The sequence below is a fragment of the Coregonus clupeaformis genome, chromosome 25 (genome assembly GCF_020615455.1).
Source record: "Coregonus clupeaformis isolate EN_2021a chromosome 25, ASM2061545v1, whole genome shotgun sequence".
In the NCBI taxonomy this organism is placed as follows: domain Eukaryota; kingdom Metazoa; phylum Chordata; class Actinopteri; order Salmoniformes; family Salmonidae; genus Coregonus; species Coregonus clupeaformis.
In genome coordinates this window covers 5,984,696-6,003,772 of record NC_059216.1, presented here as the reverse complement: position 1 = coordinate 6,003,772, position 19,077 = coordinate 5,984,696, and the positions used below count along the sequence as shown (strand labels likewise).

Here is a 19,077-nt window from a genome sequence, read left to right as displayed (position 1 = left end):
TTGCCAGCCTGCACTAATTTTAGCTGTGGAGCTGTGAGCAGCACAGAAATGACGGCCATCTTTATTTTCTACCATAGGCATCTGTGGATGAAAAAAAGGCGTTCTAAAACAGGGTGCTGAAAGACACTAGTTTTACCGCCTCTCTGTTTGTGGGTGACAGGTTCAATGCTAGGTTCTGGTTGTGCCATTTCCCCATAATCATATGCCCAAGTCATCAAGACTGAGATGCCCTTATCAATAACCAATACTGGCTGACCTCTGTCCCTGTAATCAATAACTCTAATAAATCAGGCTGGATTATCTCTATATATCTGACTGAGTGCCACTCCCTTTAAACCCAGTACCAATATCACTAGTCACTAACCCACTCTCTATGATTTGCCATTTATCTACAGTATTGCTTATAATGGAGATGCTGAATAACAAAAACATACACATTCACACACGCACCAAGCAAAGCAGCTGTAAGACAGACAGGCAGGACAGCAATGCCAGAGAGACTTGACAAACAGCAGCAACTGTACCTTGTGATCTGATCTACAGATTGCACAAAGAGAGAAAAGCTTTAGCTAGTGCGGTAGAAGTGTGTGTACTGACCTGCGGTTCCCATGGCTGAACAGGGAAAGAGGCAGCTGCTTTATCCACAGACAAAAGGAGAGCACTGAAGGGGGACTACCCCCCCCCCCCCCAGGGAGGGGAGGGGCCACAAGCACACAGGCTAATCATCGTTGGTCTTGGCAGGAGGATTGGAGGGTGGGCGTTAAGGGGAGTGGTTGCCAGAGAGCCGAGCTGCGATCCAGCACACACACACACCCTCTCAGTGAGCTCTTTCATACCCTGGTTTTAAAGCACAGCCCCACTGACAAATGACAAAGACTACCAAGCAAGGACAAAAATAAAGAGACTGTATCCGATTCAAAATGGTGGATGGGTATCTCCCTCCACCAGGCAAGAAGATGGAGTTATTTCCGATCATTTACTTATTCTCTTATCAATAGCCCGCAGCATGTGACTTCATTGGCAGTATAGCGTCTTGTGAGTGGGCGTCGCAGCAGATCTGCAAGGTCAGTGAGGGTGTTATTAGCACTGTATACTGAGGATGAAAGATGCTGCCTGAAATATACTGCTCTATTAAAATGCTTCAGCTCTGTGAGGATCTGGTGAGCGCCTGCCTGATGCAGTTACCATAGCTACGGTGCTCCATTTTCTCCCCCTCCACTCACAGAGAGAGGAGGGGGGAAGCAAGGAAAGGGAGAGATGGAGGGCGGGAGCGAAAGCACTTCCTGGGAAACAGATTAACTTGCTTTGTCTGAATCTGGGGAATGAGGGACACGTACCATGTCTACACCGACACACACCCAGCCACTCCCTTTATTGTTCAACACAAAAGGACAAAGGGCCGGTAAAACATGCAGGCATCAGTCATGGACATGGTGTAAACAGGTTTCTAAACGTTGCTGATACGACAATGAGTTGAATCATATATTTGGCATATTTGGGCATAGAACAGGTCAAATAACAATATTATCTGCTTTTAAACAATTTCATTCTGAAATGTATTTCAAAATACAAATGCTAAAGTCATTTTAAAATCCCAACTTTGATTGACACTGGAAGTATGATAGATAATGACAATCTTAAAACGTAAAATGTGGCCTGTCTAGACACTTGTACTATGTTGACACCACATTTCATGCATTAACACCAAACATAATTTGTTCAGTGGCTCATTTTGATATAGTACAAGGACATGAATGGGTTAAGGGCTGGTTTTGCTTTTCTTTTATGATAATATGTGGATGGTACTCTATACAGTAAAGTAATAGTAGTAGGCCTAGGTTCATGGGTGAGGTTTGCTGTCAAGCTCTCTGGTCTGTAGAGACCCTGTGGATTATTACTGTCCCTCCCAGCCAGCATGAACACAGGAAGTGGAACCAGAATGTACAGGAAGTACCGTGACACGCAGCCAAACACTGTATGATTTCTGGTTCTGATACTCGAACTCAACAAGCTGATGCAATTTTCTTACTCTTCAGGTTAGCCTACATTTTTGGGTAGAAGCAGAGTGAACCAGTTTGAGCCTGACCCGCTTAGACAACTAAAGTTATCGACACCGCCTCAAACCATACTCCAAGCCAGCATGCGTAAACATGTAGACAAGCCTGTATGTACAGTACTTTGCTTTAACAGCTTATTCAAACTAAAGAACACCCAAATGGTCAATTTCACCCTTTTATTTTTAAGAGGCAAATAAAGTAGAGTGAATCAGTTTTAAACAAACCCCATCAGACAGATGATGACATAGGCCTTTTCATAAACACAGCCTAAAACCTTATTCCAGGCCATAGTGAAAGCTCATTGAACACAAGCTATTCTGCTCACAACTCCTAGTGCCGGAATAAAAGGACCTACTTATTGTTGTTCAATTAAAATATAGTTTCACCAGGCCCATGTGTGGCATCTTCTCTGTATTTTTTTTTAGAAGATAATGTAGGCTATAGTCTTACATTTTCATTTGGTAGATTCTATTCTATTTTCCATTCTAAATATATTCTTAAAATCACCCACTGTCATTCACAGGTAAGGAAAAGGCAGACCAACCAACTCCATCTCCCTCTTACACACAATACAGTATAATAAACATGGCTGCCATAGAAAATTACAGCCAGTTGGAAAGGCAGGGAGGAGGAAGGGAAACCATTTTCCCTCCCCGTCCTCCTCCTAACCCAGAGGTGATGCTAATGCACACCAGAAAGAGGCAGACAGAGGCTGTGCCTTTCTCTCCCAGTAGCTGCAAGGTACCCTGGCAGCCGGTGGATGAGACTGATGTAATCAGGATGGGTGTGCCCTGGTTGCCATGGAGACAGTCTGTCAGTGCTATCCGGATGCTCTGGCAGCCTCGCACACAAAAACAGCTCACAGACTCCGCCATGAAAACAGCTCCCCCACAGAGCCCTCAGACTGGGAGAGTGATAACAATGACACACCCTGGTTTCACGTTAACACACATATAAAACACACACAGAACACAGACACACAACAGACAGCTCACAGCATGTGTGTGTGTGTACATTCATCATTATAAACAGCGACGTCTCACACCCACACACCCGCCTTTGCCCTTTGTCTCACACGCCAGAGAGAGAGCATGATCAGGGCGTGTCTGCTGTGACCCCCCCTGGTGAAGGTAAAGAGCTCAGCCTGATCACCCAGGCCCCGACTAACACACACCATGGATACCACCCCAACCATACATGCAACATCCCCCTGTCATAAACACACACACAAACTAGATCTGCACTAGCAGCATAAATACACATGCTCCTCACACATCAGTTCACCACTCACAGCCTAGATACACACTTCTAACACACAGACAGAGATACACACAAACACAGCAAACACATCAGTACCCTGGCCTTTCCAGCTGCTCCAGGAGCACTCCTTCTTGGTAACGTCTGCAGTGGACTGCATGCTGATGATCAGTTCTCTCCCTGATTTCCCTTTCTTTTAGATTTCTCTGTTTTCTTCTAGCTCTTCCTCTTCTTGTGCCACTGACTCACTCACTCATCCCACAATGGCATGAATGGTTGGAAGGATGAGATGAGGGAGAGATGCGGAGACGAGAGGGAGGGAGGCAAGGTTGTCAAGGTACTGGTCGGCTCGCGGAGCACACAGACTGATGCTGTGGAGCAGTGCTAGCGAGAACGGAAGGAGGAGAGGGAGTGTGGGGGGTGATCGAATTGTAAATACCACACCACAGTCGCTACTGCAGCAAATCATCCATGCAATGATTTAGTGCCTTGGGAGGGGGGGTATTTTTCTTGAAAGGGGAGGTAAGCACTATTTCACAATAAAAGTTCCCGTGCTGATCCTGAATCTCAAAGCAGACTAGGGCGGTGGGCGGGGGGGATTGGCAGTGAAAGAGTTAACCAACATACCCTTTGATGAAGCTCAGTCGGAAATAGGCATATATCCTAGCCCGCCCCCCAGGCTAGTTTTATCATTATCCATATTGTATATAAGATAATTTACAGATAAGGTGCCAGGTTGAAATTACAATGTAAAGAATCTGACGTCATCTTTTACAGCATTGAGCCTAATGACTCCGCCATGAAAACAGCTCCCCCGCAGAGCCCTCAGACCAGGAGAGTGATAACAATGACACACCCTGGTCCAACGTACCGTTTCACGTTAACACACATATAGAAACACACACAGAACACAGACCCACAACAGACGGCTCACAGCATGTGTGTGTACATTCATCATTATAAACATTGTTTTGTGTTAGGACTGAGGATTCTATAGGCTACTGCTGGGGTATGGACCTAGCGTTGCCAATGAATAATCTGGCAAATAGTCAACTCTGCCCTTTGTATGCTTTGCATAAAATAATGTTTAAGTTTGCAGTCAATATCACGCAAATACTGTAGCTATTTTCAATACGTCTCACTAATTATTGAGCAGTCTACGTGCTAGTCTTTTCAATAATTTATAACCATCACACCGTAGCCTACAGTATAGCCCTCAATGTTCTTTTAGGTTTACTGCCTTCAGGCTGTGGTTCAGTTTGTGCTTTAGGTTTTTCCACCAGGATGCATTATCAATGCAAATGGCCTGACAAAGCGCTATGGACTCACAGTGATGCATGGAGGCATGTAACGAGCTGTGTGCAACGGACAGTATCACGTCTAAACAGTGTCTGTGGGCTTGGATAGAGAATAACCATATCCTCATGATTTATAATGTTATAAACATTGACTCCCTCTATTTCAGTGACATTGGTACAGTCAGTCTGTGCACAGACAGCCCTGTTGACGTCCCGTCACACCCTCTGCTTGCTGCAACCTTAAAAATTATATGAGCCTGTGCTGTCTGCGCCCCCTAGGAAGGTGTTGCCATGGCAACTTCTGTGGAGCTGCACAGGCTGTGGTACATGATGTCTGCTCTGCTTGTCTTCTCTCTCCAGCATACATACGGACCTCTGTTATAGTCTATGGTGCTCTCCACCACCTAGTGGTGGAGGAATATAAACTTTATCAAATGGCTTGACCTGCTTTTAGGAATTCGAGAACCTTCTGTGTGTTTCTGTTTGTAAACACCAGGAGAGGAGGGGGCTTCGGCTTTTCCTCAAGCACATCGTCAGTGTTTTCATTCCTCTTTATTCTCCCCATCGGAATAAAGAGCGGCAGTTACATACCACAGGTGGATATTGTCCTGTGACAGCTAAGGAACCATAGAATAATAATCACTCCAATGTGATATTTCTGTCACTGCATCTAGTCGCACATAAAGTGAATCCTCCTATGCTTAAGTCGATGCTTGTGTGCTCCAGATTTGACATCACAGGGTTACATAAACCCACTGTTTACAAGAAGGATGAAAAAGAAGCAAACAGAAGAAAGACAAATAAGTGGCAACACAAAACGCCCAGCTTAACACACACAAAGATCTCTGGCTCGAACTGGCTGGCTTGATCTGTGATCATATGTCTGTCTGAGTTACTTCCTGACATGATGATGGTACTGGGTGTTAGGAAACAGATGGTCTGTTTGGGATTTGGAAGAGAGAGTCAAGGCTGTCTAAAAATACTGTATGAGAGTGAGGCATTAGTTATGATATATTCAATGATGTAGAATAGATAGAAGCTCATCCTTTGTTGATTATCATCATAAAAATGGTGGTCTCAGATATGTTTTGTAACTGTAGCCTACCACCAGAGGGAAGCAGATCTTGCAGCAGCTCATAATCCAAGATGCTCACACCCACCACAGCACAGAGAGAACGGAACAAGCCTTCTCACAGCAACACATTTCCTGACCTTGTCAACACAGGCAATATAACAACGCACCATGACCCTCCATGTTATCTCTTCTGGTGCATCACACACTCAGGGCAGTAAAAACAGTAAATTAACAACCTGCTGTATTAGAGGGATTCCATTGTCATACCAACAGCCTGGTAAAAAAACGTGCAGTTACTAGTGTTAAAACACGGCAACCAAACAGCCATTGGATCCTCCACTGACAAACAAATGCACCAACAGATACCATACTACCTGTTCCATAAGCTGGTTGAGCAATTTCTGGAGTGTTGTGATGATATAATGCAGATGCAACACAACTGCAACAAGGAAAGATAAGTTATGAAGATAACATGGCTTCAAGGAGGGATAATAGTGTAACTAGATAGGTTTATCACTACAGATTGTCTGTTGGAATGCAGGCTATAAGGGTTCATTCCAGAAATAACATACACATTCTGAATCAACAGACGAGGACAAGTTGATGAATTACAGGACTTACCTTTCTGTTTGTCAAAGCCCTCCATAAAGACTGCCGCAGCAGGTTTAGCCAGGTCTCCCTTCCCCTCAGTGACGTGCTTGTCGTCCAGGAAGGGCCTCTCAGACCTCACCTCCGGGGGCACTGTGGCTGTGGGGGGCTTGGGCTTAGTTGGGCAATCCTCCTCCATTTTTATGGGGCTCTTGTGCCTGTCATTGGATGATTTTATCATGGAGCTCGTCACAGGCTCGGCTGGGACCACCTCTGGGGCGGGGCGGGCGGGGGATGCGGCAGTGAGGATCAGAGGTGAAGGGGTGTTGACCCCCTGTTTGGTGCCGGACCCCTCTCTCTTGGGGCTCTCCTCATTGGCAGACTCGATGAAGAGCTCACTGTCCAGCTCAGCCTCCCTCTCCTCCCTAAGGATGCTGTAGGATGTGGGCCCCTTGGTGCTGGGGGGGTTGTCGAAGGGGTTGCCAGCCTGTCTGAAACCGCCCTTGCTGCTGGGAGGCTGCTCGAAGGGGTTGTTACTGGACTTGGTGCTGGGGGGGCTCCGCAAGGGGGGCTCCTCAGAGACCAGCTCTATCTCAGAGTCCCCAGACTCCGCACTGCTGCCGTCCTGCTCCCTGGCCTTGGTGGAGCCCGGGGTCGGCTTGCTGCCGGGGACAGCCTTGAACAGGTCTTGGGAAGGGGATTCTTTTTCTGCAGAGATAGAGAAAAAAAAGAAAGAGCCGAATTAGAGTGCTAATAAGAGACATTGAATGCATCTTTAACGTGTTTTTATGTCCTTTTATGATTTGTTGTAAACCTATAAATCAGAGAGCAATGCATGCTGAACACTAGATGAGAAAGCTCAGTTGAGAGGGCTCAGTTTGTTGTTTTTGTAAAGTTGTGACAGGGTTTCCTCAGAAAGTTTGGTTTATATACTTATTGATTTTGGATCCCGCGACGCGGTTAGCCTCAGTTGCTGTGACCACTGCTATCTGTCCCGGGATCCTACCAAACCAAAAAGTCTGAAGTTGTTTGGTGTAGCTAGCTACTAGCCTAGTTTGTAGCTATCAAGCTAGCAGGGTTTTCCACAAACAGCTTGAACACAGCCCGCAATGTGGTTAGCCCATGATGCGGTTAGCCCTTGTGACTGGGACCGCAGAAGTCTCCCGGTCTTGTGGCTGTATTCCCTGCTGCTATTTCCCTGCGACCTGACCTAGCTGGAACTGCGTGTTATAGCTACCAACGTTAGCTGATGCCGCTACCATGCCACCTATAGTTGCAGAGGCCAGTGTTTCTCTAACGCAGGTGAAAGATCTTTTAAACTCTTTTAAAGGAGCTGTTTCAACAGCATGAGAATAGCTTCAAGAGCTTTGTTCAAATATTGGTGGATACAACAAACAAAATATTGGATGATCAAACCCGAGAGGGCCGGGGCCTAGATTCACAAAACCTTCTTAAGAAGAAATGTTTTCTTAAGTGCCATTTTTTCCTTAACTTTATACTTAAGAAGAAACTTACAAAAAATTGCTATTGCTCAATACAGTTATTGTAAATGTTCGTACATTTCTTCCCATGTTTCTTTCTCAGAAAATAGTTTAAAAGAAATTAGATTCTTGAAAAGAAAGTTATTGGATTTTTGCTCCGAAATGTTCTTAATTCAAAGATAGCTAAACCCTTGTCTTAAACTCATGGAAGTGAGAAAATAAGCTAATTAATGCAATTGAACATGTTTAATTGACTCACAAATGTAATCTGAAAGTTCAGTATTGATTGTTTTAAATCCCAAAAAATGTAGACCAGTAATCTCAGTAAGATGCTAACATGATTGCCCTTGCTAGCTATCTAAATAGCGAGCTCGGTTGCCTAGCGACAATTTTAAAAAGATAGTTAAGAGGTTCGTAAGAAGAGGAAGCTTCTCACTGTAACCAGTGCCTGTAATCTGGTTCAGGTTATTAATCAACCTACCAGGGTGTTTACAAACACTACAGGAACTATATCACCACGTTTATTGGTCAAATTTTTACTAATACTGCAGTTATTGATAAGCATGCACCTATTAAGAAATGAACTGTTATAACTGTTAAGGCTCTGTGGATTGATGAGAAATTGAAAAACTGTATGGTTGAGAGAGATGAAGCAGAAGGAGTGGCTAATAAGTCTGGCTGCACATCTGATTGGCAAACTTGCTGTAAATTGAGAAATTGTTACTAAACTGAACAAAAAGAAGAATAAACTGTATTATGAAACTAAGATAATTCATATACAGTATGATGGAAAAAAGCTTTGGAGTACTTTAAATTAAGTTATCAGAATCAGAAGGCTCATTCAGCACAAAACCTTTTGATAATGCCAATTAATTGAATGCCTATTTCACTGGCAAAGTGGGCAAACTCAGGCATGAAATACCAACAACAAACTGTGAGCCATCATATATTAATGCATAAAATATCTAATAATGAAAGAAAAGCATTGCAATTTAGAATTCTGTAAAGTTAGTGTGGGAGAGGTAGAAAAATGATTGTTGTCCATCAATAATGAGAAACCACTTGGTTTTGACAATTTAGTGGACTATATTGCCACTCCTGTTTGTCATATCTTTAATCTGAGCCTGGAGAAAAACTGTTTGTCCTCAGACCTGGAGTGAAGCTACCCAAGAATGGTAAAGAGCCATTTGCTGGTTCTAACAGCCGACCAATCAGCTTGCAGCCGGTTTTTAGCAAACTTTTGGAAATAATTGCAATTGACCAGATACAATGCTATTTCTCTGAGAAATAATTACCAACACACTTTCATCATGCTTATAGAGAAGGGCACTCAACATGTACTGCAGTGACTGCACTGTACTGCACTGCACTGACTGATGATTGGCTGAAATAAATTGATAATAATAAGATTGTGGGAGCTGTAGTGTTAGACTTCAGTGCAGCCTTCAATATTATTGACCATAATCTGTTAATGGCAGAACTTATGTGTTATGGCTTTACATCCTCTGCCTAGGGATGGGCATGATTATTTAAATATCCGAATAGACGTTAGTATTATGAAATACTTGTGTGAGTAATCATTTCTGAGAAAAATTATTATAGGCCTAATTTAATTAACGATGAAAATGCTTTGTCTGAAGTAAATGTAACTATCCATGTGACATTGTTACATACAAGGATGACGTATATTATTTTAATTGAATAAAACAAACTTAAAATGTAGTTTTTATGACGTGCGGCATAAAGAAAGATATACCAGTAGCCATCTATGCGTGTAGCTTGTGGATTTTTGTCATCTAATCAAAGCTGCTCTACAGTCAGAGGTTCCATGTGTAGCAAGTGAAGTGAGAGATATCTAATCAATGCAAAATTGAATAAAAATTACAGACTAAAAGTTAACTAAATGAGAACGACTGGGCTACAACTAGTGCTGCGCGATTAACCAACACTTAGTATTTTTTCCGGTTATTAAACTACTCATTCATACTTAGGCAGACTAAACAGGATGACTAAAGACAGTACAGAATGGGGAGCACATAGATAACGTTAGATGGTCTGGCTGGCTGACTGACTGCTACTGTAGAGATGAGATGATGACTTTAAGGAATACAAAATAATAAAGTAATATACACAACTGAAATATTTTATTATTTCATAGTAATGTCCTATTTTTACATTTACATTTACATTACATTTTAGTCATTTAGCAGACGCTCTTATCCAGAGCGACTTACAGTTAGTGAATACATATTTATTTTATACTGGCCCCCTGTGGGAATCGAACCCACAACCCTGGCGTTGCAAACGCCATGCTCTATCAACTGAGCTACATCCCTGCCGGCCATTCCCTCCCCTACCCTGGACGACGCTGGGCCAATTGTGCGCCGCCCATGAGTCTCCCGGTCGCGGCCGGCTGCGACAGAGCCTGGATTCGAACCAGGATCTCTAGTGACACAGTTAGCACTGCGATGCAGTGCCTTAGACCACTGCGCCACTCAGGAGAGTTTTCTATTGATGTCTACCCAATGTGGACCTGACAGAGACAATGAAATATTTAGTTGTTGGCAATTTAATGTTCACTATTTTTGGCTTTGGAATTAACATTAAAAAGCTTGTAATGTCATTCTTTCATAATGCATTTAATGTAAAAAAAAATATATAGAAACCGAAATCAAAAACCAGGATATTTTTTTTATAATCAACCTCAAAAAGCACTAAATCGCTCAGCACTAGCTACATTTACATTTTAGTCATTTAGCAGAAGCTACAAGGAACAACCAACAGGTAGGCTGTTGTTTAATCTGAATCATGGTGTTATTTGTTTACAAGGATTGTAGCCTCAATTAGCTAGTTAGCTAGCTGGCTAGTTTAGCTATTTTCTCTATATTGATTTTATGCTGTCAAGACAGGCACTGACATGGGATGATAGATAGCCAGTATGTCTAAGTGGCGCAAGCCAGCGTGGCTACTTTCTAGTCTCTCTCTCTTCTCATAAACACACACACACACCAGCCCCTCCTCTGCCCGCTGCTGTATCAGCAGTAGAGCAGAACCGTCTGCATCTCAGCCTTGCGCAAGGGCTCAGGTTAAAAACATACGTTTCAAAAACAAACATGTATTTTGACTATCCGGATATATATTATTCAAAGAGTGAATAATAGTGAAATGATTTCAAATGCCCATCCCTACCCTCTGCCATATCATGGGGTTGAGAGCTATCTATCCAATAGAACACAGAGGGTTTTCTTTAACGGAAGCTTCTCTAATGTAAAACATGAAAGTGTGGTATTCCGCAAGGCAGCTCTCTTGGCACTTTAATGTCCTCTATTTTTACTAATGATCTACCACTAGCATTAAACAAAGCCTGTGTGTTTATGTACGCTGATGCTTCAACCTTATACACATCAGCAACCACAGCTAGTCAAATCCCTGCAACCCTAAACAAAGAGTGCCAGTCAGTTTTGGAATGGGTGGATAGTAATAAACTGAACATATCTAAAACTAAAAGCATTGTATTTGGTACAAACCATTCCCTATATTTTAGACCTTACCTGAATCTGGTAATGAATGATGTGGCTCTTGAGCAAGTTGAGGAGACTAAACTTCTTGGTGTCACCTTAGACTGTAAATTGTCAAGGCATATTGATTCAATTGTTGTAAAGATGGGGAGAGGGCTGTCTGTTTGAAAGAGATTCTCAGCATTTTTAACACCACCATTGACCAAACAAGTCATGCAGGCTTTAGTTTGATATAATCTTGACTATTGCCAGGTGATATGGTCAAGGGCTGCAAAGAAGGACCTAGAAAAGCTGCAGCTGGCCCAGAACACAGCAGCACGTCTTGCCCTTCAATGTAAACAGAGGGCTAATGTTAACAGTATGCATGTCAGTCTCTCTTGGCTCAAAGTAGAGGAGAGATTGACTGCATCAATTCTTGTTTTTGTGAGAAATATTAGTGTTGAAAACTCTGACAGACATACTTACCCCACCAGACATGTCACCAGGCGTCTTTTCACAGTCCCCAAATCCAGAACAAATTCAAGGCAACGCACAGTATTAATAGAGCCATGATCGCATGGAACTCCCTTCCATCTCTAATTACACAAGTGAACAGCAAAATTAGCTTAGAAAAAGAAATAAAACACAACGCCTCTCCCCTATCTGACCTAAATAACTCTTATATGCTGCCAAACCGGCTCTGCATATGCGTCTGCGTGTGCCATCGTCTGCGTGTTGTTTTGTCTATCCCCACCAGACGCGTTCATGACACGCAGGTTAAAATACCAAAACCAACTGTGAACCAACTAAATTAATTTGCGGACAGGTCGAAACACACATGAAACATTCATGGACATTTAGCTAGCTTGCTGTTGCTAACTAATTTGTCCAGGAAAATAAACATTGGGTTGTTATTTTACCTGAAATGCATATGGTCCTTTGTAGAATTTCATATGTTGAGTCATACAAAAACGTGTGTTCTCTACTCTACAATTAATCCACTGATTTGTTTTTCTCCTTGTTCATTCTTCTTCTTCTATGGATTTTATATGGCAGTTGGAAACTAACCTAGGTGCATTGCCATCACCAAATGGACTGGAGTATGGCCCTTGTTCATCTTTCAATCACCTACGTAGGTATATGCTTCAAGCTTTAACTTCCTGACTGATGTCTTGAGATGTTGCTTCAAAATATCCACATTATTTTCCTTCCTCATGATGCCATCTATTTTGTGAAGTGCACATGCTGTGGGGGTGCAGCAAAGCACCCCCACAGCATGATGCTGCCACCCCCGCGCTTTACGGTTGGGATGGTGTTCTTTGGCTTGCAAGCCTTCCCCTTTTTCCTCCAAACAAAACGATGGTCATTATGGCCAAACAGTTATATTTTTGTTTCATCAGACCAGAGGACATTTCTCCAAAAAGTACGATCTTTGTCCCCATGTGCAGTTGCAAACCGTAGTCTGGCTTTTTTATGGCGGTTTTGGAGCAGTGGCTTCTTCCTTGCTGAGCGGCCTTTCAGGTTATGTCGACATAGGACTAGTTTTACTTTGGATATAGATACTTTTGTACCTGTTTCCTCCAGCATCTTCACAAGGTCCTTTGCTGTTGTTCTGGGATTGATTTGCACTTTTCGCATCAAAGTACGCTCATATCTAGGAGACAGAACACGTCTCCTTCCTGAGCGGTATGACGGCTGCGTGGTCCCATGGTGTTTATACTTGCGTACTATTGTTTGTACAGATGAACGTGGTACGTTCAGGTGTTTGGAAATTGCTCCCAAGGATGAACCAGACTTGTGGAGGTCTACAATTGTTTTTCTGAGGCTGATTTCTTTAGATTTTCCCATGATGTCAAGCAAAGAGGCACTGAGTTTGAAGGTAGGCCTTGAAATACATCCACAGGTACACCTCCTATTGACTCAAATGATGTCAATTAGCCTACCAGAAGCTTCTAAAGCCATGACATCATTTTCTGGAATTTTCCATGCTGTTTAAAGGCACAGTCAACTTAGTGTATGTAAACTTCTGACCCACTGGAATTGTGATTCAGTGAATTATAAGTGAAATAATCTGTCTGTAAACAATTGTTGGAAAAATTACTTGTGTCATGCACAAAGTAGATGTCCTAACTGACTTGTCAAAACTATAGTTTGTTAACAAGAAACTTGTGGAGTGGTTGAACAACAAGTTTTAATGACTCCAACCTAAGTGTATGTAAACTTCCGACTTCAACTGTATATGTACTGATGTGTTGGTGGCTGTTAGCAATGTGTGCAACTGTCAATAGGACTTTTTTTGGTTCTATTGTTCTTATTTTAAATGTGTGTAGTTCAGTCCTTCAGTTGTTCTTGTCTATTGATGTTCTGTATTATGTAATGTTTTATATTTTGTGTGGACCCCAGGAAAAGTAGCTGGTGCTTCAGCACGAGCTAATGGGGATCCGACCAAAATACAAAAATCCTTCAATCTAGATGTTTTTGACCAAACTTGAAATACTGTACATAAATTATAATTAAACCATAGTCCAAGACCATAGACCATTGTTATGGTGAACTCTAACTCACAAGGACACAGTGGGAGGGCGTGGGTGATAGCTACCTGTTGGGGATGCATTGGGGGATGAGTTGGGGCTGTCGTCCTCTGGCTCAGAGAGCGTAACCGTGGGGACGCCCTGCAAGCCCAGGCTGAGGATGTTGTCAGACACGTTGGCCTGCGGGAGGATGGGTTTGGCGGCAGCAGGTGGGTGGGACTCGGTCAGGATGATCTTCACAGGGCTAGCGGTCTGAGGGGTGCCCAGGTTGCGGTAGGAGTGGTAGTCAGACAGCTCCTCATCCTCAGAAGGCTCCTCTACGTAAGGGAAGGAGTGGGAGTCCAGTGCCGGACCCAGGTTCTCCTCCTCTTCCTCCTCCTCCTCCTCCTCGTGTCCTGCAGGGCTCTTATCCATGTAGCCTCCCAGGGAGTCCAGGCCAGACAGCCCAGTGTCCACCAGACTATGCAGGGGCGCTGGTTGTGGACAGCGCACGTTGTGGACGTCATCACCATGGCTGATATCCATGTAGTTGTAGGCCTCAGTCTTCAACTCAGAGCTACCCAGCAGGGACTTGGGCATCTCATCAACCAGGTCAGTGGTCATCTTGGTGTGGGGGGAACCAAAGATGCCGTAGGAGTCGAAGGTGTCCTGGGAGGAGAGGTCAGAGGAACGCTTCAGATCATCAGACTGGTAAGAGGCATCCTGGACTGAGGGGTAGCTCTGATTGGACAGGAGTGAGGTGTAAAGTTTACCATCATCACTCATGGGCTTCCGGAAAAGGTCAGACATGGCATCACCTAGAAGCAGAAAAAGAGAGGATGGACATTGGATTTAAAATCACAGACCTCAGAGACAACTATATTAGGCAAACTTAGAAGTATAGAAAAGCGGATAGATGAAATAGGCAGAAGACAGCATCACAGGCAAACATAACATGTAATTGATATTTCTATCAACAGTGAACTGGGGCAAATATGAAACTGCTGCGTCAGAGCTGAAATTCTTAAAAACAAGTTCTACGATCAACTGTTGAACAGTTCCAATCAACTGTTAAATTGGCAATAACAGGATTTTGTTACATTTGTGTACAGTGAGGGGGGAAAAGTATATGATTCCCCGGCTGATTTTGTACATTTGCCCACTGACAAAGAAATGATCAGTCTATAATTTTAATGGTAGGTTTATTTGAACAGTGAGACAGAAAAACGCATGTCAAAAATGTTATAAATTGATTTGCATTTTATTGAGGGAAATAAGTATTTGACCCCTCTGCAAAACATGACTTAGTACTTGGTGGCAAAACCCTTCTTGGCAATCACAGAGGTCAGACGTTTCTTGTAGTTGGCCACCAGGTTTGCTCACATCTCAGGAGGGATTTTGTCCCACTCCTCTTTGCAGATCTTCTCCAAGTCATTAAGGTTTCGAGGCTGACGTTTGGCAACTCGAACCTTCAGCTCCCTACACAGATTTTCTATGGGATTAAGGTCTGGAGACTGGCTAGGCCACTCCAGGACCTTAATGTGCTTCTTCTTGAGCCACTCCTTTGTTGCCTTGGTCGTGTGTTTTGGGTCATTGTCATGCTGGAATACCCATCCACGACCCTTTTTCAATGCCCTGGCTGAGGGAAGGAGGTTCTCACCCAAGATTTGACGGTACATGGCCCCGTCCATCGTCCCTTTGATGCGGTGAAGTTGTCCAGTCCCCTTAGCAGAAAAACACCCCCAAAGCATAATGTTTCCACCTCCATGTTTGACGGTGGGGATGGTGTTCTTGGGGTCATAGGCAGCATTCCTCCTCCTCCAAACACGGCGAGTTGAGTTGATGCCAAAGACCTAGATTTTGGTCTCATCTGACCACAACACTTTCACCCAGTTCTCCTCTGAATCATTCAGATGTTCATTGGCAAACTTCAGACGGGCCTGTATATGTGCTTTCTTGAGCAGGGGGACCTTGCGGGCGCTGCAGGATTTCAGTCCTTCACGGCGTAGTGTGTTACCAATTGTTTTCTTGGTGACTATGATCCCAGCTGCCTTGAGATCATTGACAAGATCCTCCCGTGTAGTTCTGGGCTGATTCCTCACCGTTCTCATGATCATTGCAACTCCACGAGGTGAGATCTTGCATGGAGCCCCAGGCCGAGGGAGATTGACTGTTCTTTTGTGTTTCTTCCATTTGTGAATAATCGCACCAACTGTTGTCACCTTCTCACCAAGCTGCTTGGCGATGGTCTTGTAGCCCATTCCAGCCTTGTGTAGGTCTACAATCTTGTCCCTGACATCCTTGGAGAGCTCTTTGGTCTTGGCCATGGTGGAGAGTTTGGAATCTGATTGATTGATTGCTTCTGTGGACAAGTGTCTTTTATACTGGTAACAAACTGAGATTAAGAGCACTCCCTTTAAGAGTGTGCTCCTAATCTCAGCTCATTACCTGTATAAAAGACACCTGGGAGCCAGAAATCTTTCTGATTGAGAGGGGTCAAATACTTATTTCCCTCATTAAAATGCAAATCAATTTATAACATTTTTGACATGCGTTTTTCTGGATTTTTTTGTTGTCATTCTGTCTCTCACTGTTCAAATAAACCTACCATTAAAATTATAGACTGATCATTTCTTTGTCAGTGGGCAAACGTACAAAATCAGCAGGGGATCAAATACTTTTTTCCCTCACTGTATGTACTCCAGGCCTGATAGAGGATATGTGTGGGATCGTGGGGAGAGTATGGGAATCAGTTGGGAGATGGCGCCGCAGATCAGTGATGCAGCACTAACAGAGGGCACTTGTGCCCTGAGCGGGACAAAGGCGGATTGTTCAAACCCCAAAACTCATCCTGCCAGCTCTTAATCCTCAGACAGTGAGGTGCGGGGGAAGGGCTCTGTATTCATTCACATCTCTCGTTTGTATTCGTAAATCTCCTCTGACAAGATGGCCGATTTTGTCACTGAGGCACACACACACTACTGTACCCTGTCCTTTTCTGTGTGACTTTCCACCTACAGTAAGGCATGTCCAGTACGGCATGTAGGCTACCACAGCATGAGAGCATTGCAAAGGCATCCCAATAATACAGTGCAGTACTTACGAAAGGGCAAGGACAATTCCACGTTAATTGAATTACGCTTTGACTCCGTTTTTTCACTTGAAAATGTATGCCAAACAAAAACGATACATACAATTATGCACAATGACAACTTTTAACAATTTCCACAGAAAAATTTACAAAAACTAATTTAGTGGAAGAACTGTACAGATGCAAACTTTGGTTACGGAACAGAATCGTTATTTTAAAATAATGGAAACCAGTTAATAACGTTATTTTATCTTCCAGGCATTTTTTTCTAGTCTCACAAAAACATGCAACAAAGCGCCTATGCAAAGCCCTCACTCTTTCATTCAGAAACCTATTCCAGCGTCTGCCAGGAAGCTGAAAATCTTTACCAGTGTGTGTGTGTGTGTGTGTGTTTATGCTACCTGCCCCTTCCCCCTCTGAAGCGAAGCATAGGGTACTGTACTGACGTTAAAAGAGTGAGAAGATAGGGAGATGTTTAATTAGCTAGAGAAGAATGGATTAACTTTTTCAATGCTAGTTATGGATACTATCGGCCTTGATATCACGTTTCACAGATTTATTAACTACAAAAAGGTAAGATGTGTTTTTAATTCTGGTGCCACTCTGCACACACAAGCTTGTTAGCTTGCTAGCTCAAGCTTGTTAACTCGCTAGCTCAAGCTTGTTAGCTAGCTAGCTCAAAGAACATTCAAAGTTCCTTCACAGAAGCAACATCTCCTAGGTATAATTCTGTGGACCTAATTCAGATAATGCATCCTCTCGCTCTCTCCCCACCCGTAAAATGTCACATCTTGCACCATAGGCGCATAGATTTCACAGGCTAAAAAAATTACAGAAAGGAACGATATAAACAGATCTTTTTTTTTGGTTCGAACCGGTTCAGAACATTATTTTGCTGGTCGGAACAGTGGAACGGAACGAAAAAAAATAGTGGTTGTGTTCAGAACGAAACAACTGGAAAATAACTTTGGTTCCAACCCCTGCTCATTACTGCACTGTATTGTACTGTACTGTGCTCTACTCACTGTACTGTACTATCCAAACTTGTGAAACATACGTACAGTGCATTCGGAAAGTATTCAGATCCCTTCACTTTTCCACATTTTGTTACATTACAGCCTTATTCTAAAATTGATTAAATAGTATTTTTTCCTCATCAATCTACAATCTACATCAAATCAATTTCGAGTATCATAGCAAAGGGTCTGAATACTTATGTAAATAAGGTATTTCTGTTTTTTATATTTATATACATTTGCAAACATTTCTAAAAACCTGTTTTCGCTTTGTCATTATGGGGTATTGTGTGTAGCTAGATGAGGAAAATATCAATTTTAGAATAAGTCTGTAAAGTAACAAAATGTGGAAAAAGTGAAGGGGTCTGAATACTTTTTGAATGCACTGTATATGATAGGTTCATATTTGGTCCAGTCTGGTCAATATGTGGACGTTAACATCAAGGCAAGGGTGGACAGACCAAATGTAAACTTTTCAACGTCCATGGACATCCGGTGTCAGTCAGTTCTCAGTGGGCGAGAATGCTAGTTACAGTAAATGGAAAGAGAGGGGGCTCATGGGTAGGTGTCAGTGAGAACTGGGAGAGGTGTCAGTAAGAACTGGGAGAGGTGACATTAACTGGAGAGTGAGTGAATGAGTGAGTGAGAGACTGTCCAGACTCCGACTGTTTTAGCACTCTTGGTTTGATCACTAGACACCAGAAAGACAAAGAAAACAGTTATGAGCAGAATATAACAGTATGCCAATGGAAGGGAGGATAGTAGCAGGTGACCCAACTGTGGTTTGGGACTATTATGATTTCCCATTATAGCCAATTCAGTTGCAATAATTCCGTTACTGATTTCTGGGTAATTCCGTTACCAAGTTTTAATCACTTAATGATTCATAAACAAAACTGATATCAGTTAAATCACTATAACTAAATTGGTAGATTTACCATTGCTTGATACTTCTGTGAACTTTCAGTATACTCCTTCCTAATGAGGGAGAGAAATTTGAAAATATCTTAAAGATGTGGGTTTTTGGTAACGGAATTACAAAGCACAAGGCAATATTTCTTAAACTTACAGGTAAACAATTAAACAAAACTAAATATAAGTGTTGATATTAGTTGGCAGGGATCTTAACATCAACATTATTGTGTTTTGATGCATTTCTGATATATTTTAAAGACTTTCTGGTAGATGTTTTCTAACGACCCCTTTT

General features: G+C 42.8%; 1 protein-coding gene across 3 annotated transcripts in view; it reads right to left on the bottom strand.

Annotated features, from left to right (window-relative positions):
• LOC121539340 (reticulon-1-A) overlaps window positions 1–19,077 on the bottom strand; it is a 50,094-nt gene that overhangs the window by 4,053 nt on the left and 26,964 nt on the right. The window contains exons 2-3 of one of the 3 annotated variants that reach the window (XM_041847758.2): window positions 13,853–14,581; window positions 6,309–6,983 (exon numbers count right to left, since the gene is read on the bottom strand). In XM_041847758.2, coding sequence (XP_041703692.1) covers window positions 6,309–6,983; window positions 13,853–14,581 — 1,404 coding nt within the window. Of the gene's footprint in view, window positions 1–597; window positions 682–3,413; window positions 3,782–6,308; window positions 6,984–13,852; window positions 14,582–19,077 lie in introns of those variants that run through there. The other 2 variants (XM_041847759.1, XM_041847760.1) reach the window with 2 other exon arrangements.